The following is a 21,101-nucleotide window of genomic DNA, read 5'->3' on the forward strand; positions in this document are numbered from 1 at the left end:
GGGAATAAAGAAATGTAATAATTAGCAACGAACCATAATAAGAACATCGTGCCTGTTATTAACTCAGTCATTACTATGTCAGTTTATAATTATTAATATTATTACGACGTATAATATCGAAGTATGTTTATTAAAAAACAACGAAGAAGAGTTCCAACGAAATAGAATCCATCGATTCTCTTTTTCGACATTGTCGATTCTTTTTTTAGTATCTGTCGAAAGACATCGACGCGAATGAAAGATACGAGAAAGAGAAAGAGAGAGAGAGAGAGAGAGAGAGAGAGAGAGAGAAAAAAAAAAGAGAGAGACTCGTAAAGCGCGCAAATAATGATCTCCCCGACAATATATCGGAGTAGGTAGTAGGGCCTTAGGACCGTCGGAGCCCTTAGGGAACCGCCAAGAGGGAAGTCGTGCCGCAAAGAGAGCAAAATCGCAAAACGAATAAGATACGTAGAGGAATGCGAAACGAAGTCTTTCTCTCTCTTCCTCTCTCCCTCTCTCTCTCTCTCTCTCTCTCTCTCTCTCTCTCTCTCTCTCTCTCTCTCTCTCTCTCTCTCTCCCTCTTTCGCCATTGGTCCAGCAACGCGATCCTCCTCCTCTCTTCTAAGGATCTTCGAGAAGAGCCACACAATCTTTCTCCGCTATCTCTCTCTCTGGTACACCTTAGTATACTGCGAAAAGGATCAACAAAAAGAGGAAGGAAAAAATAATCGATCGAATAAAATGATAAAAATAAAAATGTAATCGAAAGAATGATATGCGGAAGATCGTCTGATAGTTTCTAATTAAACCAGTATGCCGCGTCCAATTAACTCGTTAAATGTCGTTAACATTTGATCAATAAATCTATCCATTTATCTAACGATCGATCGATCGATGGGAACTATTGATCGAAGAAATCGAAATCACCAAGTTCGATGACCTTCTCCTCGTCGTTCTCTTTACGAAGGTGGGGGAAAGAGAGAGAAGGGAGAGAGAGAACAAGAGAGAGAACGAGAGAGAGAGAGAGAGAGAGAGAGAGAAAGAGATATTAAAGAGAGGGGAAAGGAAAAGTGTCAGCGTTGTGAGCGAGCAAAAGTGAAACCATGTATGCGTGTTACGACGAAATAGAATTACATACCGCTGCTGGCCGTCGTCCAAATCGAGTATGGATTTTTAATTGTTGCACCGGAACTCAACCGCGTTAGCATTGTTTTAAAGCCGCGAAATCGGAGTTAACTAGCGCGATGCGACTCTTTTGCTTTTAACAAATCGAATTCCATATGTCTCTTTCTCTTTCTCTCTCTCTCTCTCTCTATCTATCTCTCTTTTTCTTTTTTTCGAGACGTGAGCATGAACCCGTGAACTTTTCATACGAAGACTCGAAATCGTTCCAAGCAAAAAAAGGAACCTAACTAAGGTGTAAGGGTGTCCAAGCTGAGAGAAAGATAGAGAGAGAAAAATAGAGAAAAAGAGAGAGATAGATAGATAGATAGATAAATAGATAGAAAGAGAAAAAAAAGGGGAGGGGGCGGAGAGAAAAAAGGGATTAGAAGTTCGTTCAGAGAGAAGGTAGGCCAAAGAAAATCCCACGGATTTCGAGGGGAGTCTCTTTCTATCGTGGTCCTCCCACGGGAAATCGAGACGAAGCGAAAAGAGGGTTTATCCAAAACGGCTTTTTTTCTTTCCTTTCTTTTTCCTTTTTCCCCTCCTTTTTCTTTCCTTTTTTCTTTCCTTCGACGAAAAGAAAAGATATCAGTGGTGGTGTCAAACGTCCGAGAAACTCAGACCCGTTCGACCGTGACAAATCGAGACCACTCGTCGTCGAAGAAATTCGAATAAATATCGACGTTATCCGATCAAGAGAAACTGAGATAGGAATTCATAAGAAAGAAAAAAAAAAAGAATTAAAGAGAAAGAGAGAGAGAGAGTGAAAGAGAGAGAAAGAGAAAGATAGATAGAGAAAGAGAGAGAGAGAGAGAGAGAGAGAGACCAATTCGTACGGCCCTGATCCGAAGTTATCCGAGGCTTCGCGAGAGAGCCGATTATATTAAATGGCTGGTAAAATGGTCTGCTTAACATAGCGTTTATCTGTTCCTCTTGGTTTTAGTACTTTTTCACTGCCTCGTCAGGCATTGCCCATAAACTCTGGCGCAAGCCACCACAGCTTCTCTCTCTCTCTTTCTCCCTAACTCACCGTTTTCTCTCTTCACATCTTACTACATTTTCCAACTCTTTTCCTCCCTTATCTCTCTCTCTCTTCCTCTCTCTCTCTCTCTTCCTCTCTCTCGATATTTCTCGATCTCTACCACTTTCCAAGCTTACTTAACTATAATTCATGTGCGCCCGCGCGCGAACACATTTTTTCATATATCTTTCCTTACGGGCATATTATCATCGAGAAGACGTCGTCCATTTGACAAAGAGAAAGAGAGAGATAGAAATAGTCATTCGCACCATTCGTTCGCTCGAACATAAGCTTCTTGACTCTTACTAAACTTCAATATTTAATATATTATATATATATATATATATATATATATATATATATATATATATATATATATGGATATGTATTGTATGTGTATATACGTCTATATTCTATATAAAAAAAAAAAAAAAGAAAAATACAAATAGAAAAGGGAAAGTAGAAAGGGGAGGAAGCGGGGGTGTGTCGTACGGGGGAGTATAGTTCACCCTACTAAACAGTACTCGTAGGAAAAGCTTCGGAATGTAAAGGGAGAAACAACCCCTCCTCTATTTCGTTCATTTTGAGCACACCCGCAGAACGGTCGAAAAATAATTGCGCGTTTCGTGGTCTCTTGATCCGCGCGTAAAAGTAATCCAAACATCGCATAAAAATTATGTTTACGAGTTTCGAATGGGTGCGCAGGGGTCGGACTCGTAAGGGTGCAGCTAGAGAGAGAAAGAGAAAGAGAAAGAGAGAAAGGGAAGGGGTCCAAACGACATATTCCTTTTCTCGAGATAGGGATCTCTCTCTCTCTCTCTCTATTTAAGAATCACCCCATCTTTTCGAAAAGATCGAGACAGTAATGCGATAATCACGTTATCGTCGATAGTCTTAGGAAACGCACAAACGACAAAGTATATGTAAATCCTAACCAGTTGCGTGTAACACAAGTTTTGTTTTTCTTCTTATTAATTCGACTATATTAAAGCGTTATTTTTTTTTTTTTTTTTTTTTTTTTTTTTTTTTTTTTTTTTTTTTTTTTTTTTTTTTTTTTTTTTTTTTTTTTTTTTTTTTTTTTTGTAGAAAATAAGGAAATATATGAAGAATGGAGTTCGTGTTGTTAAAATCAGATTCTAATATCGTGAGAAAGAGATATTAAGATCGTTTAAAAAATTTTCAAATACATTCTAAGTTAGATCTTTAATTCCGATTGCGTGTTGTTCGGTCTTTAATGGGTGATTTTAACGTTAACATGTATGATGTTATTTAAAGGTAGATAACATCATTCACACATTTTTATTCGTTCTTTCATCGTCCGTGTGTTAGTTCGATCATCGATCGTTGTCATGGAGGAAAAAAAAAAAAAAAAAAAAATTCTTTTTTGTGTTTTTTGTTTGTATCAGAGCTCGTAGTCAACGACGACAACGATGTCGGTAAAGGATTTTTTTTTTCTCTTTTTTTTTTTAGAAACAGTAGTACTTCGTACAATGTCGCGTTAGAGAAGATATAACAAAAAATATGTCCAACAACATATTATAATACTTATTATAATATTATTGAATTGAAATGTGTGAATTGATTTTAATCGTCGTGAATGCTCGTAGGTAATTATCAATGATGAAAAGTTTAACAATCGTGATAGAATTTTATATTTAGGAGAAACTAGAATATACTATTTACTTCTAGAACGTTCACGTTCCTATTCGAGAAACACGACGCAATGAAAGCGTCACAACAAAAGCGGCGCGTCACTTAACCGGCATTCGTCTTGTCAATTCCGTATTATGTGAGTTTCCTCTTAATATTTATTAAGATTATTTATTATAGATATTGAATGGTGTATAAGATTAACTTCAGTTAAAGATTTAAACTTTGATACGATGGAAAGATCAAAGGGTGTGGCCGATTTGTTATTGTCAAGTTGGAAAATAAAATTGTTAAATATCAAATAGGAAATATTTATCTTTGAGCCCTTAATCCTTAGCCCTTTTTAAAAAGAAATAACTATTTCATTTTATGATAAAGTTAAAACAATTTTTCTTTTCTCCTTTTTCCTTCATCAGATTTTTCTCTTCCGAAGGACGATCTCGATTCCTCTTACGGGGAAATTTTCGGAAAAAAAAAAAAAAAAAAAAAAAAAAAGAGAGAGAAAAGAAAAAGAAAAAAATATTCCATTTTAGAAATATATTTAGAAATATTTATCATAAAAATTTGAACCCATACGGCCCGATTAATACGACTTACTATAGACAATTTATATATATATATATACATAATATATAAAAATAATTTCTGACCGTCGTCGTAACGATAATCATTAATAAATAATTACGAGAAGAAAAGCATTCGATTATCGAAAGAATAATAAAAATATATTATATCATATGCACATATACGAGACTTTACGTTAAGTTAAATATATCGACAGAGAAGAGAAACACGGTGAACATTTAATGAAGAAAATAGCGACGAAAAAAGAGGAAAAAAAAAAAAAAAAAAAAAAAAGAAAAAAAAAAGAAAAAAAAAGAATAAAAGAAAAAACATGTTATACATGTGAATAATCGCTCACCTGTTTTCTCTTTGATCTCACAGAGCACCGAGAACAGGGCAGGTTTCATTCTGTGGCAATTCAGTGTGTGTTTCCTGTAACATAAAACGTACGAGATATAAAGAATGAAGAGAAGAGAAAAATAGAAAAAGAGAGAGAGAGAGAGAGAGAGAGAGAGAGAGAGAGAGAGAGAGAGAAAACACGATCGGAACGCGAATCGTTTCCGAGGGATTATTCGGCGCACACGAGGATCCGTGACGTTAGCGATTATAAGCAAATATTAATTCGCAGAGATAAAGAGCTCTCTCTTATCATACGCTCTCGAGCATGTTCTCTCGATCGGCGTTGAAATCGTCGAAGGTATATATATATATATTATATATTACATATTATCTATGTGTTATATATATATTATATATTATCTATGTATTATATACATATATATATATATGTACACATGTATATATTATATATTACATATTATCTATGTATTATATATATATATTATATATTATCTATGTATTACAATCATATATATTATGTACACATGTACATACATACATACATACATACAACATAGATACACACGCACGCACGCACGCACAGACACATACATATATATATATATATATATATATATATATATATATACATGTGTATCGTGAAATAAATAAAAATAGCCGATGAAAAAAATCGTGTAATTTAATCGCGCGCGTACAACTTTTCTTTCTTTTTCTTCTCTTTCTTCTTCGAATAGTATTTGAATTTCGAAAGCATTCGAAAGGAGGAGGGGGGAGAAAGATAGTAAGAGAGAAAAAAAAAGATAGAAAAAAAGAAAGGAAATATCCGAACGAAGTACCGATCAAGGATCAAATAAAAAAATAATCATATTAGATGAGAAAGTTTGTTTTCATACCTTGCTTGTGCCTCGTCCAGACTTTGATCGGTGATGTTCATTATCTGTTGTAATATCTCGCCGATGTCCTGTTTTCTAGCCTCGACAGCTTGATCGGGACCTTGGGCGGCGGAACCATCAACCGGTCCCATAGTGCCGTAACCGGCTGTATTTTGGGCCCCCTGACCCTGGTTAGCTCCCATCAAACCGACACCCGAACCTCCGTGCTGCAGCATCCTGCCAGTCTCATCCATCAACCGTTTCGCCAAGCACTAAGATAAATAATAACCGGTATTCGCGTTTATATCCTAACGCGTATATATATAACGACGATCACGTTTATTTTAATTAATATTATTAGAATTCTTCCTTTCGTTCGTATTAATTTCGTCGTTTGATCGTTTTAACACGTGTTCCTTTTTCTTTTCTCGCTAGCACACGAGACGTTATGGAAGCCCAAAAAGAGACACCGATATATATGTATATATATATATAATTCAAATAGAATGAGAATAGGAGCCGAGTAAGGAAAAAAGAAAAAAAAAAATAAATCCTTTTGTATAATACACGATTTCACGATTTCACGAACAATTAACGAACGATAGAACGATGTTCTTCTTCGGCAAACGCGTTCACGTTCTTGTCCTCGTCGTCGTCGTCGTTGTCGTTGTCGTTGTCGTCGTCGTCGTCGTCGTCGTCGTCGTCGTCGTCCGAAAAACGCAACGAACGGAAAAAAAGAAGAAGAGGGCGGGGGGGATGGATATTTTCGTGACGCGCGCGCGACACGAAACTCAGCTTCGTCGGCCTCTCGGTACTTGGAGGTTATGCCGCCGCTACCGTTGCCTCCTCTTCCTCCTCTTCCTCTTCCTCCACCTCCTCCTCCTCCTCCTCCTTTGCTACCTTCACCACCACCTCCGCTACTGCCGCCGTCGCCGTGGCCTTTGTCTCCTCTGCGTACAAACGTTCGACGTTTCTCTCTCTCTCTCTCTCTCTCTCTCTCTTTGCTTTCGTATATTCTCTTCGTATATTAATTCTCTCGCACGCGCTTTTTTTCACTCCTTTTTCTTGCTTTCTTTTTTACTTTACGTGAGAGAGAGAGAGAGAGCACCCAATTTTTTTTTCTCTCTCGCCTCCTTATTCCAACGAACTATTTCAGATAACACTTTAAAAAATTCTTCTCCTCTAACTCTTGGAGCTGTACAACAGGCAAAGAGACTTTTCTTTTTTTCCTCGAACGATCGCCTTCGAAAAGTCTAGCAGCAAGCACCAGCAGCACCAACAGCAGTAGCAGTAGAAGCGTGCATGCCGCTTCTATACTGGTACCACTACTATTACCATCACCACTATATTACTACTACCACTACTTACTTTTACTATTCCACCACCACCACACCACACTACCTCCTCTACCACCCACCACCACCACCACCAGTAACACCACCACCAACACTACTACTAGTACTATTGCTACTACTACTACGACGACTATTATTACTTCTACTACTCTTCTTCTTCTTGGCACTACTGCCACGAGAGGAAAACCGTGCGCGCCCTCCTCGGCGACGGCGGCGATCGTCCTCCGTTCTTTTCTTCCTTTTCCTTTTTCTCCTCGTAATTTCGTATCCTTGCGAGATAATAATAATCGTCGTCTTCTTCGTTTCCTTCCTCTTCCTCGTCTTCGTCTTCTTCCTCTTCGTCGTTAGAACATCCGGCGGCGTGCGTATAGCCTCCTCTCTCTCTCTCTTTCTCTCGACGTACAACACAGGGACACACACAAACGCGCGCACAAATACACTTCCACGCGCGTTCACACGAGCGCAAGAAGCGCGCACGAGCTTTCTCTCTCTCTCTCTCTCTCTCTCTCTATCTCTCTTTCCCCCCTCTTTCTCTCTCTTTCTCACCTCCGCCTTACAAGGCAACGCGCCACCACGAGCAAGCGAGTGAGCAACCAAGCAAGCAATCAAGCAAACGAACGAACGAACGAACGAACGAACGAATGAACGAGTGGATGAACGAACGAGCGAGCGAGCGAGCGAGCGAACGAGCGTCTCTTCTCCTCTCCTCGCTCTTTTCACTCTTCTCGGCCGCGAGCGACTGCCGCGCTCCGCGCACACTCTACTCGACGCTTCTTCTTACGCGCTCCTACGTCGCGCTACCTTCGCACGCACCAATCGCCGGCCATAATAGCCAACGGACTGACCAATCACCTTTGAGCACACTCGCCACAACGGCCTAGTGCTGTCTCTTGTCTCTCCCTCTCGCACACACGCACGTTGCTTGATTTTATCTCTCTCTCTCTCTCTCACTCTCTCTCTCTCTCTCTCCCCGTTGCTTTGCCGCGCGCCTTCTTTATTTACGTCGCAACGTCGACGCCTTCCCTTCTCCTCTCCTCCTTCTCCTCTTCCCTTCCCCTTCCTTTTTCTTCTTTTCTTTTCTTTTTTTTTTTTTTTTTGTTTTTCCTTCGCAATTCTCCGTTCTCTCAGTTTTGCTTCTCCGTGAGAAATATTTAACAGGTAACTACGACGAAAAATTGTTGTCTCTCTCGCATACCGACTCCACCTACCTACCGACAGCTTTTCTCTTTTAACGCGCGCGTTATTCCCCTCCTCCCGCCTGCCTGTCTGCCTGCCCGCCCGCCCCTAACCTACTCGTTGGAATAGAAGAAGAGGCAAAAGTGAGAATAGAAGAAAGAAAAAAAAAAAGGAGAAATGAAAAAGAAAAGTAACGTCAGGGAGGACGATCGGACTCTACGAACTTACGATCAGGAACAATACCGATCGGCTTTAACGAAGAGCTCGCGTTTGCGGCTCCTCAATGCCGACTACTGCGCACGTTACCTTTCAGCCGAGTACGTATTCCTCGTGATCGGCCATTACGAAATGGCGGGAAAAGGTGACGATTATGAACGTTTCCTCTTTCTATTTAAAATCAATCACATTATTTCGATATGAGATTTCATTTTTTATAATATCCTCGTCGAACGAGAAATTGCTTTTAATATTTTATAACGAAAACGAGAAAAATTCGTAAATATGTAAATGTATTTTTTATGCAAATGTTTTATTATCGAATGTTATAAAAATGTAACGTGTGCCATTTGATTAGCGATTATAATTTTCTTTAAGCTTGTTATATATGTGCTTCTCCACTGTCTAGATTCGATCTTTTCAGTTTTGAAATTCGAGAGAGAGAGAGAGAGAGAGAGAGCGAGAAAGTGGGAGGATTGGGAGGGAGGGAGAATGTATTACTAACTAAACTGTAAACGTATGTGTTTTATTCTTTAAGACTCGCGCGAACCTCCGAGCTCAACGGATGTTTATACCCAATAATAAGTCATCGATGCTTATATTTCACATTCCTCAGCGGTAAACACTTATGGTGCCAAAACTCATCCTCAATCGAATAAGATTTTCATTGAAAGCTTTTTATTTCGTTTTAACGAGAAACTATCTCGAGTTTTATCTTCCAAGTTAAACTTCTTTTTTTTTCTTTTTTTTCTTTTTTTTTTTCCTTTTTTTTCTTTTTTCTTTCCCTCCACCTCCTCCTCCCCCTTATTATTATTATTATTATTATTATTATTATTATTATTATTTCTTCGTTCATTGATACATTAGAAATAAGAAATTTCTACGGTAACATCGATGGACGACGATAGAAAGTAACTCATTCCTGAATTCTAACCTTTTTAGAAGAATACGTATTACGTTCGTAAGGTACTTATAATACACGTTTATCTTTTTAAATGTTATTTTCATTTGGTCAAGTTTAACGATTAAACAAATAAGGAAACTTGAGAAAAATATTCAGAATTTTTATATCATGAGATATAATGATTTTCTTGTATATCAGTGGATTCATTGACAGAACAATATGATGAAAACATTCTCACTAATGGGAGATATATTGTCATATTTTGAAATTTACATTACATTTTTAAAAAATTATAGTCTCTTGACAATTGATTCTTATTCGTGACAATGAACGTTCATCAATTTTACTCCAAGATAGGAAACTTTTATACCGTACAATTTAAAAATCAAAAAGGGCTTAATCATCAAGGAAATAAAAAAATGTGTTTAACCAATTTGAAAATGTACTTTATGTAAATGCTATTAAAAATAATAAATAGATGATATACACTCTGTAACTTATACAAATTTAAAAGAGTGCATTGCACTGTATAAAAAGTTTACAAGACAATGACATAATAAAATTATTATCAAAAAATTATAGAAGATAATTCTAACAATAAAAAGAAGGATAATAATGAGATTCAAGATAGCAGGAATAAAAAGAAAATGAGTACAAAAATTATTCCCAGATTTGAAAGATTAAGACAGTTGAAACACATTGCTCCTATAAATATTACTATTAATTCGGATTGATCAAGCAATGATATATTTATCAACGATGAAAAGAAACTTGATAAAATAGATATATGTTAGAATAACTATAATACCATTAAACATTTTAAAAACAATGAACATTTAGATGTGAGTGATACAGCATTGATTAATGACACAACTAATAATTTAAATCTATTCAAATTCTTTTTTGAAAATGAAAAGTGTCAATCCATTTCTAGGAAGTCATTTAGTTATCTGACTCATCCAAATGAATTGTTTCAAAAACACAAAAAGATACATAATTTATATAGTCAGAATGTAACCACATACAATACTATTAAGTCTTCTAATCTTATCTATTCTGTAACTATTCATTTAACAAACTCTAAAATGATAATTGTCCAAAATATAATTGTCGCTAATTTGCATGAAGATTGCAGTATTCAATATATTATACATCTCTTTGAGAAATATAAACGAATTGCAGTGTCATTAATGAGAACGATTCTCAAATTCTCTATAAGATAATGTCATGTTTATTTTAAAACGTTAAAATTGTCATTAGCAATTGAAAAAAAGTATAATAAGTATATTATATCTGATAAAAGTTTTATTATATTGAGAAATTACAAATTAATAGGTGAAATCAATGAAATGTGAAATATAAACATTAATTGTATAACATATAAATGTAATATTATTTTTATTATTATTGTTACATATTGTGTCGTCAATAAAATCATGTAAAATGTGTATGAGAAAAAATACACAATTTATAAGACAATTATGTATATAGTAAATATGATACAAGTGGATGTATTATAGACTTTATACAATTTGTATATTACGTATAGTGCAATGAAAATAAAAATTATAACTACATCGTTGTGGTTATAATTAAGTAATCATTTGTCAATAAAATAAATTTAAAAATGTTCCATGAATCTTTTCCTCGATAATTCTATAAACGTACGAACGGTGGCGCTGTATACGTTCATCTCACGTGCGATTAACCCAGAACGTATCTGGAATATTATTTTACGTCTGTATTGGCTTATTTGGGTTTTGACGATTTACACGTGAGTTTATAGAATATGCAATTAAAAATGATAAAAACTTTTAATCCAAAATTAGCGAAGCATATACTTCAAGAAGAGAATAAATTTATTTCGAATATATATTCGAAAATGCCTTTGCCCATGTTCGAATTAGGTAAGAATGTCTTTTAGATTGGTTAACCTAAAAAGTATAATATGTATACAAAAAATATTTTACATGAAATAGCATTTGTATCGTAATATTTTCTTTTATTACAGTCAACCAGGATGAAGATGAGGAAGAAAAGGACAATTTTATAGCAAGGGGTTTTTATCTTTTTTTACATATTTTTATTATGTTTCAAAAATATCCATATTTCTTTTTTTTTTACAAATTTGTTTATATTCAATTGTTTTACATAGAAATAATATATAATAATAATAATATATGTATAATAAAATATTAATAGTTCCAGGAGCGACGACAAAAAGGGCTCAGACTTTCGAAGAATTACATGTCAAATTGGAAGAATTAAAGAACGTTAAAAAATTGGGATACAAACAGAAACTTCTAAAGAAAACTTTAAAGAATAAAATTAAAAAAAAGACAAAAAAAGAAGAACGTTTAACGCAGAAGAAGTCAGTAAGAATGGAACAGCAAACAGCTGACTTAAACAATTTTAATTTTGAAGATAATGAGATGCAAAAAATTCCAAAGCCTAAACCAATATTTAATTCTGAAGGTAAGATGGTCTTTAGTAAGTTTGATTTCTCTGAAATTGGAACAAAGAAAAAATCGTTGAAAAGTGAAAAAGATCCGAAGAAAATTCTTCAACACTTGCAACAGAAAAATGAAAAATTGAAGAAATTGGAACAGTCCGGTGAAAAAGACAAAGTAGAAGAGATCAAAGAAAAAGAAGCTTGGAAATCGGCCCTTGCAAGAGCCAGCGGTGAAAAGGTTAATGATAATTGTTAAATATTTTATTAAATACATTTATTTGACATTAAAATAAATAACATTGTAAATACATAAAAAATATTAGGTTAAGGACGATCCAGATTTATTGAAACGCACAATAAAACGACAAGAATTAAAAAAGAAGAGGAGTTCTAAAAAGTGGGAGTCTAGAATAGAGTCTGTACAGAAATCTAAACAAGAAAGACAAGAGAAAAGGCAAGAAAATATTACAAAAAGAAAACGAGAGAAAAAAACGAATAAACTCAAAAAAGCTGCAAAAAAAGGAAGAGTGATACCAGGATTTTAAATGTAATATATATATATATATATATATATATATATATATATATATATATATGTTTCCTTATTATCAACATTTTTTTAATATTGTAATATAAAAAAAAAAAAAAAAAAAAAAAAAAAAAAAAAAAAAAAAAAAAAAAAAAAAAAAAAAAAAAAAAAAAAAACATGTGAAAAGTGAAATCATGGCGCATATATGCATTTATTAAGAAAATGAAAGAAATTAAAAGAAGCTTATAAAAAGTGTCCTTATATAAATATTTTCTTTTAAACACTTATTATCGACATATTAATATTTAATATTATGTATTAATGATTTTTAAGTGATGACATAATTTGTATGAGTTGACAACACCTATTTATATGTAAATATTTACAAAAATGAAAACTCAATATTCATATTTTCTTATGCTCTTCATTAAGAATGCAATAATTAAAGTGAATCGATATTATAAAATTATAAAAAGGAAACCAAAAAAAATATCATTTATATGGACTTTAATTATACGATTCTCTATTTATATCATTTTATTTCTTTTTTTTTTCTTTTTTTTTTTCTTTTTTTTTTGTATGTATTAGCAAAGTTATTTTTACATTAGCATATCTAGTAATTATATCTCTACTTATTAAATTAATTATCGTTATCACTAACGTGTAAAAAGCTTTACATACAATTCTGGAACATCGTGTTTGATGATTGTTGTTTTGGTACAAAATTTAATTGTGTATTTCATTTTTTTTTCCTCCTATGCAAAATTTATTTGTTAATAATAGATCTTATTTCTTTTTATCTCTTTAATAATTATCGTTATTACTATATGATTTCAATTATACTTTCAAACATGAAAAATTATTATGTTCAATTTTCTATTAATTTGATATTTGAGAAAAATATCCCATCGCGAATATAAATTTATTTTAATATATAATTGGCAAATCAAGGACGAGAGCTTCGATGTAACTGCCCTCGCCTTCAATTTCCTGCTAGGTATCTCCAAAAGTAGTAGATACCGTATTAGCTTGAGTCAAAGCTGTCCATAGGGGGCTATGGTCTATTGGCACCGCTAAAGATTTGGGCGATCTAGGAGATCTGTAAAAAAAAAATATATATATACATATATATTATTAATAAATATTAGCTATGCATTAAATAAAAAATTGTAAATTTAATATTAACATTCATTGACACGAAGGAAGATAATTAATTCGTAAAGTTTTACCATTTCAAAAATAATCATTCTTCGCGGTAATTCTTATTTTTAAATATGGCGTATCTCTTATTGGCTGTTAGCATGAACCAATCGCTGGACTTGCTTTCTCGTTCTATAGGATATTGATATATTGACGTCATTAAGCAATATTCTCGCGCGAAGGTGTTTTATTTTTTTTTTCTTTTTTAATATTCAATTATCATTTTTTTTTCGATTAAAAATACGACGAACAATATTTTTTTTTTTCATTGTATTATTACGTAAAAAGCGTGACAAAAAATTTCTTAATTTATATGTACTTTATTATTTTTAAATTTACAGAGTCAAGATATTGTAAAATAAAATATAACCTCGGCGGTGCCAATATTGTATGCTAGTCAGGACTACTCAATTCCAATGCAGTACTTTGTTCAGGATCAGATCTTTCTTCGACAACGGTATCCAGTTCTAACGATGGAAATGCTCTTGATCCACGATCACTTTTCAAGGATACAGTTCTCGTTGGACGATCAACGCCAGCTAAAGAAAACAAAAAATCATCATCATCATCATCAATTTCAAAGAGTAAGTTAAGACGCCAGATCTATCTATAGATATTTTAAATAATTATTATGAATTAATATTAATAAATGCGAGATTAAAACCTCACTTCCATCGTTTATCGCCATAATGATTTTAATTATACATTATAAAAATCGACTTTTAAGAATCCTTTGATCATCCCGTTTTCTTTGATCAGTTTTTAATGAATTTTCTCTCTCTCTCTCTCTCTCTTTCCTTTTTCTCTCTTTTTCTCTCTCTCTCTCTCTCTCTCTCTCTCTCTCTCTCTCTCTCTCTCTCTCTCTTTCCCTTAATTAGTAATATATGCATGCATAACATTTTTTATGCCACTTTTGCAAATGTTTTCTACGTATCCTAATATTTGCACTATTTTAAAGACAAATAACATTCAAACGCAGAAAAACATTCAAAAAGAAATTACTTCGTCTTTGTTGAATTATAAAACTTTGTAAATTATAAAACTTTGCGTAACTTTTCATAATAATGAATCGTCATTATTATTTTATATTATACATTTTTGTTCTAAAATATTTCTTTTTCCTGAAAGTCTATCTGCTAACAAAAAATTAATTTTTCAAATCATCCACAGGAAATTTTCTATCGTTTTTCACCCTTTTATTTCCATGTGTCAAGCGTGTAATTAAGTGTGTTGTGTAATCATTGTAAAAGCGTATCCTATCGTATATATATTTATCATGCGCCACGCTTAGAAATGACGACGAAGAAAAGAAAAAAAAACAAAAAGAGAAGAAAGAAAAACAAAAGAACGCGTTATCATATTCATTATTTTTCCGACCTCCCATTTCTCTCCCTGCTACCACGAAATTTAAATTAAATTCCAAACGTAACCATGTAACAGCATAACAAAGGCGCTCGCAATCGTACGTTAGAAATATATATAGCATCATAAAGGAGAAACGAGCGTTTTCCTACACGTAAGATATATGTATACCCGAATAGAGAACTCGCTAGAATTTTCATTCAAGCGTTATATAGCAGTAAAATCGCCTTAAGAGAATTTACCTAAATCCTCTTCGGATCCTGTACTTGACAGGATGCGAAATAACAGAAAGTATGTTTCATTAAGACAAACACCGGAGGAGTAAAATTATCTAATTAATAAAACTTTTTTTGATTTTAAATATTTTTACACACACATACACACACACGCACACAAACAAACACACACACGCACACACACATACACAAAAACACACACATGAAAAAAAAAGTAAAAAGGAATTATCATTTTCATTTATACCATTTTCTCTTAACACTATTCACGCTATAAATGTAATAGTTTATTATATTTATTATATATATATATATATATATATATATATATATATATATATATATAGTAAGAAGCAAGAGTGGACTCATTCTTTTTCTTTTTGAAGATTTAAATGAAATTTTTTAGTCCTACCAAAAAAAAGAAAAAAATAACGCACACAATATTGATCGGCTATTTTATTCACGTATCCCTTATTAACACTACTACTATTATACGGGTGACGACAGATAACACAACAGATAGGAGTAGGAAGAAATCACAATGATTAATATTGTGTGTAGAGAAGAAGTTTATAAATCCATTGTAATTAAATATTTATCCTTCGCTTTTTTGTAGAGTGTGAGTTATTAGAGTTAGAGTGTGGTGTGCAAAATGGAAGAGAGAAGATATATTATATGTAATGAAAAGAAAAAGAGTTGGTGGAGGAAGGAGGAAGAGGAAAAAGAGAAGAAGGGAGGAGACTCACCTAAACGATGAACCGGACTAAAACGGACTAAACTAAGAGCGCCATGATCCAAATCACAATTCCTTCTTCTCGCACGTTCTCTCGCCAATTTGGCTCTTCTTCTTAAGCAGCAGATTACCATTAAAGCCAGTAATGGAAACCCAAGTATGCAAGATACGATGGGAATAATAATGCTCTCCGGTGTTACTGTAAAAAGTGATGTGTATATATATATATATACATACTGAAATATATATTGAGTTGGCAACTAAGTGATTGCGGATTTTGTTGATAGATGGACTTCACACTTTTTGTTAAATCCGCAATCACTTAGTTGCCAACCCAATATATTGAAATCCAAAATTTTTTTTGTAATTTAGAAACGTCAGGAAGAGGTTTTTTTTATAGGTATAAGGAATATATGTTATAATACATAAAAAAATTCAGAATGAAACACAAAAAAGTTCATTGGTAAAACTCTAACTCAGAGAACTTTTCTTCTCTTTTTTTTTTTTTTTTTTTGGAAAGACAGAAACCTGTAAAAGAAAGTTTTTGTTTGGTATTTCGTTTATTGACCCAACTTTCGTCGGGTCTACAAAAAATTAGTCTATAGACTCATCAATTGTTCCCCTCCACGGAAATCTTTAGTAAAAGGCGAAAGATTTATGCGTGAATTGAAGGGAAACCAGAGTGAAGTTAACATCTACCGAAGTAGTTATTATATATGAAGAGAGTTCTCTTTGTTAGCGAGAACAAACTCCATCTAGCGGTTGATATTGCAAGTAAACATTGGGATGACGTGTGTCGTGCGCATGCGCGTGCCCAGTCGATTGGTATTGGCGAAGAGATGGTGGGAGGATGGTTCTGTCGTCAGTAAAAAGCGCGGGCTAGTTTCTTTCCTATTTTTTTTTTTCTTTTTTTTTTTCTTTTTTTTTTTTTTTTTTTTTCTTTTTTTTTTCTTTCTTTGTTTTCTTTTTTTCTCCGTCACAATCGGTAAAGCTGGCGCATTTACGTGTAAAAAGGAAAAAAGTAGAAGAAAAAGTTTACAAACATCGCATTATTATAACATTTTTCATTTTCCTTTATTAAGGAAATGTGTTATTTCATGAAATTATATGTCGGATAAATTTAAATTTGTTCGGTCGAAAGGAAAATTTGATTAGAGCAGGTTTACACGTGATATTTTACTTTTTTTTTTTTTTTTTTTTTTTTTTTTTTTTTTCTTTTTTTCTTTCTTTCTCTACTTTCGTTCCGACAAAACAGTAGTGCGTAGGTTGGCTCGGATGTGGAGTTAGGGGTGAAGAAGAACGACGTAAAACTATAACAGAGTGCCACGGAATATAGAGCAACGAACTAGTGCATATAATCAGAGTACTTTCGAATGTACGTAACAACTTCAATTTGCAAATGTGAATGTAACGTAGATTGCAAATCATGAGAAACAAGTCTCGGTTAATTAGCTTCTCAAATTTAACCAGTGAAATATCTGAAGCCTAACAGGCAGTACGTGTTAACGAGGCCACCTTTTCATGATATACGACGATCCCCTGCGAACATCTCAAATAAACATTTTCAACGGGAAATTTAGCGTTTACGAATAATATTTTACGAAGAAGATATACATATACATGTTACATGTACTTATCTACGTAAAAATGCGATAAAAGACTGAGAACATTCGTGATAATTCAATCGAATGTGAAAAACTTTTTAATTGATCCTCGAAATCCAATAAAAATTTATTTGAAATCATCACTCACGGATCAACGACATATTAATGATTTTTTTTTCTTCTTTCTTTTGTTTTACGTAAAATCATTTTTACCTGTTGGATAGACCAAAATGGTAGGCCTCTTCGATTGAGGAATAGTTGGCACTGTAGGTCGACCAGCTCTCACGTCGGCTGACATTTTTTTAATTGACCTCCTACAATCGAAATGCATTCTTGTTTATAAATATGTAAATACCTATAGGGATAAATAGCTTTTGTACAACGATACAAAGCTGTTTATGAGTGAAAATAATTTTTGTAGAAAAAAACACACAAAAAAAAAAAGAAAAAGAAAAAGAAATAAGAAAAGAAAAGGAGAACGAAGAGAAAAACATTTTTAATAAAATCTTATAAACCGTGTATTATATAGGAGAAAAGAAAAATCGTTGAATGCTCATAAAGTTTACTAGTCCTTAGTAAGGTATTTATATATATCGAGCTTCTCTCATTTTAATGCACCTTTTCCTTTGGTATTACGTAGTTCTCTCTTTTTTTTATATACTTATATGTATATATATATATATATATGATCATATATATATATATATATATATGATTTTCTACCTATAAATTGGCCTACATAAGCGTGCACATAAACGCATAAACGTGCGTTGAAAAGAAAGAAAAAAGGAAAAAAAAAAAAAAAGGGGACAAAAAAAAAGTTATCGTTGGGAGAAGAACACGAGAGGTAAATGGAAAGTCGACTTTATTATATTTTCTTTATAAAAAGAAAAAAAAGCAAGAAAAAAAAAAAAAAAAAAAAAAAAAAAAGAAAAAAAGAAAGACCATCGTGCGAATTTGTCGTATAATTTGGTTACTTTGTATCTACTTTAAAAATTAATGAGATAACAATGTAATAAAGTAATAACGTAACTTCGTTTCGATATCAAGAGACGGAGAAAAAGAAGAGAAAAAAAAAAAAAGGAAAAAAAAAAAAAGAAAGAGAAAAAAAAAAGAAGAAAATAAAACAGACATAGATACAGACAGAGAAATAAAAATAAAAGAAATTGAGATAGACATAGAGATCCCTCTGTTCAGATCCGTTTGATCATTGCGTTACAGGAACACCACTCATAGTTCTTAGAAACCATAAAGGAAATCTCGACTTTGACGTATCAAAAAGCTTCTAGTATAAGGGATCATGGGATTCAAAAGGAAACGGATAACGATGCCGTATCGATCCGCTACTCCAATGGCTGACATGCGGGCTATTCTTCTTTTTTTTTTTCTTTCTATTTCTCTCTCTTTCTCTTTCTCTCTTTCTATATCTATATATATATATATATTTGCTGTTAGGTATCAACGTGTCTCTGCAGATATAATTTAATCGTGGTCTCTTGGAGAGTTCGATGACGATCCCCTTTAAACATTGACGTTTGCTTTCTATGCTCTCTCTCTCTCTCTCTCTCTTTCTCTCTCTCTCTCTCTCTCTTCGCCTCTCTCTGTCTCTCTCTGTCTCTCTCTCTCTCTTCGTCTCTCTCTGTCTCTCTCTGTCTCTCTTTCTCTATCTCTTTCAGTTAGCAATACTGTACACGTTTGGACCATTATCGTCCTTCGCGGCTACCGTTGTCATTTGAGTGCTACTGTTACTGTTAATACTACTGCACTTTATGTCTCCATAATAAATTAGCAATAGCAGTTAGATTCACTACCGTACCTGTCACAAGATTTACTTGTATATATTATATGAGTCTGTTTGCATACAATATGTTTGTATACTATAGAGTAGAGTCTCGTATTAACACGAACGATATGTTATGTTTATTATACAATATCATTCTACATATTTCCCTATTTTCTAAGATATATTACGGTATCATATTTAAACACAACTATGGTGGTATTAAGAATGATTGAGTCTCGTACAAATTCTTTTTCCTCTTTTTTTTCCTTTTTCTTTTTCTTTCTTTCATTTTATTTCGTCTTAATTGTACTTTACGATACAAATTTTAATTTTTTCATGATTTTATCTGAAATCGTATTATATATGAATATGGTCATGAATATGGTCATGAATGATATGTATATATAGATATAAGCCTGTGATTATGAACGTGTCTAACAATCATATATATATATATATATATATATATATGTTTCGTATCGAGATAAATTCATACTTGGATTTGAATCATAGAAAATTAAATTTTTCATTATAATTGACGTAACGTTAAAAGTATAAGTATATTTATCTAAGGAGGAAAAAGAAATAATTCCTTTATGTAAATGAAAAAAATAATTAAGAATAATAGGCAATGACAAAAAATATCTTTTATTATCTAAAATAGCTTATTATTATCATTTTTATAATCATCGTTTGATAATATGATCGTACGTAAATAATAAAAATGTTTATGCCTATGCCTATTACGTGGATCACTATCGTGACGAGATAAAAACGATCAATGATCAACGAATAAGAGAAATATTCCGATCACGTTGAACGAACACCTTCCTAATTCAGATGTACATACATATATGCGTATATATGGGACACACACACGTACACAATTAAAATCTGTCACGTTTATCGTTATTTGAAGTCTAAAGACCACGACGAGTTTTCTTCATCAATTGATATTCACAAAATTAGATTCGATGTTTAGAACTATATTGTCTTTAATACAATTGATCATTTTATATTATCTTCGAACAAGTTACGAATATAAATTTTCTTTTCTCGTTGATTCATAATTAAATGTTCTCATAATAAATATATATATAGTTATATACAGAATTATATGCTAGACTGAAATTATATGAGAAAGAAAGATACTTCGAATATTAATATATCGATATACGAAGTACGAAGTTAATATCGATGGGAACAAAAGATTGATGGAATACTTTTAATTATCAAGGAAGAAATGGAGAAGCCAATATCCAATAAGTATCGACTTTCAACGTTTGCATCAGAGAAAATTATTTTCAATGGGATATTACTTCATTCAAATCGTTTTGATATCACTTCGTTTTTTTGTTCTGCTTTTTTCCCTTTTTCTTTTTTCTTTTCTTTTCTTTTTTTTTTTTTTTTTTTTCTTTTTTTTTTACTTCCCCCATGAAATAATTGAAATTCGTGAGATCATCATGAAGATGTAAAAGAAAAAAAAAAGAGATACACTAGGTATTTCTAAGTATTTCGTTTTCTCATTCTGCTATTTCCGAATCCATTTATAAATTTTAAATAACTCTCGTTTCCAAACTCCAGAATGTATGGGGGATTAAGTATTAAATTTGTATGTAGTAATGGAAGAATAAAGAAGAGGAAAAAGAAAGTAGGAACACACACGCGAAAAAAAAAGTAAGAGAAAAACAAAAAGAAAAAAAAAAAAGAAAAAAAAGAAGAAAAGAGAAGAATAGAAAAATAAAGAAAAGAGGACAGTTGACCGAGAATGAATAATAAAAGACACATGGCTCAATAGGACGAACGAACTAAGCGAAATATAGAATAGGAAAGAGAAAGAGAGAGAGAGAGAGAGAGAGAGAGAGAGAGAGAGAGAGAGAGAGAGAGAGAGAGAAGATATCTCTGGTAGGTCGTCCTAGTTATGCGGTTTTCACCCTTGCA

At 32.9% G+C, this 21,101-nt stretch overlaps 3 protein-coding genes and 1 non-coding gene across 15 annotated transcripts in view; 1 reads left to right on the plus strand and 3 right to left on the minus strand.

The window, feature by feature from the left end:
- Positions 1-8,222, minus strand: part of LOC124949633 (homeobox protein extradenticle) — a 55,580-nt gene extending 47,358 nt beyond the window's left edge. For 7 of the 11 annotated variants that reach the window (XM_047495084.1, XM_047495082.1, XM_047495083.1 and 4 more), the window contains exons 1-2: positions 5,635-6,500; positions 4,740-4,813 (exon numbers count right to left, since the gene is read on the minus strand). In XM_047495084.1, the coding sequence (XP_047351040.1) occupies positions 4,740-4,813; positions 5,635-5,867 (307 nt within the window). In that variant the 5' untranslated portion in view covers positions 5,868-6,500. Of the gene's footprint in view, positions 1-4,739; positions 4,814-5,634 lie in introns of all 11 variants that reach the window. The other 4 variants (XM_047495077.1, XM_047495075.1, XM_047495074.1 and 1 more) reach the window with 4 other exon arrangements.
- Positions 8,223-10,944: 2,722 nt separating this feature from the next.
- LOC124949634 (surfeit locus protein 6 homolog) lies at positions 10,945-14,031 on the plus strand. The gene is made up of 5 exons (XM_047495087.1): positions 10,945-11,171; positions 11,276-11,323; positions 11,467-11,954; positions 12,040-12,263; positions 13,787-14,031. The coding sequence occupies exons 1-4, from the start codon at positions 11,054-11,056 to the stop codon at positions 12,259-12,261; spliced, it is 876 nt and encodes a 291-aa protein (XP_047351043.1). The 5' UTR covers positions 10,945-11,053; the 3' UTR covers positions 12,262-12,263; positions 13,787-14,031.
- On the minus strand, positions 12,411-17,777 carry LOC124949635. Of its 2 annotated transcripts, XM_047495088.1 has the most exons (4): positions 17,591-17,774; positions 15,787-15,972; positions 13,816-13,984; positions 12,411-13,344 (listed from the first exon to the last, which is right to left on the minus strand). In XM_047495088.1, exons 1-3 carry the CDS (start codon positions 17,706-17,708, stop codon positions 13,839-13,841), a joined length of 450 nt encoding a protein of 149 aa, XP_047351044.1. In that variant the 5' UTR covers positions 17,709-17,774; the 3' UTR covers positions 12,411-13,344; positions 13,816-13,838. The 2 variants fall into 2 exon arrangements, with proteins under 2 accessions (XP_047351044.1, XP_047351045.1); XM_047495089.1 differs by lacking the exon at positions 12,411-13,344 and having other exon boundaries at positions 13,398-13,984; positions 17,591-17,777.
- On the minus strand, positions 16,338-16,459 carry LOC124950260. The gene has a single exon (XR_007101304.1). It is a non-coding gene; the product is annotated as a U5 spliceosomal RNA (small nuclear RNA).
- Positions 17,778-21,101: the final 3,324 nt, after the last annotated feature.

Source organism: Vespa velutina, chromosome 6, assembly GCF_912470025.1.
Source record: "Vespa velutina chromosome 6, iVesVel2.1, whole genome shotgun sequence".
In the NCBI taxonomy this organism is placed as follows: domain Eukaryota; kingdom Metazoa; phylum Arthropoda; class Insecta; order Hymenoptera; family Vespidae; genus Vespa; species Vespa velutina.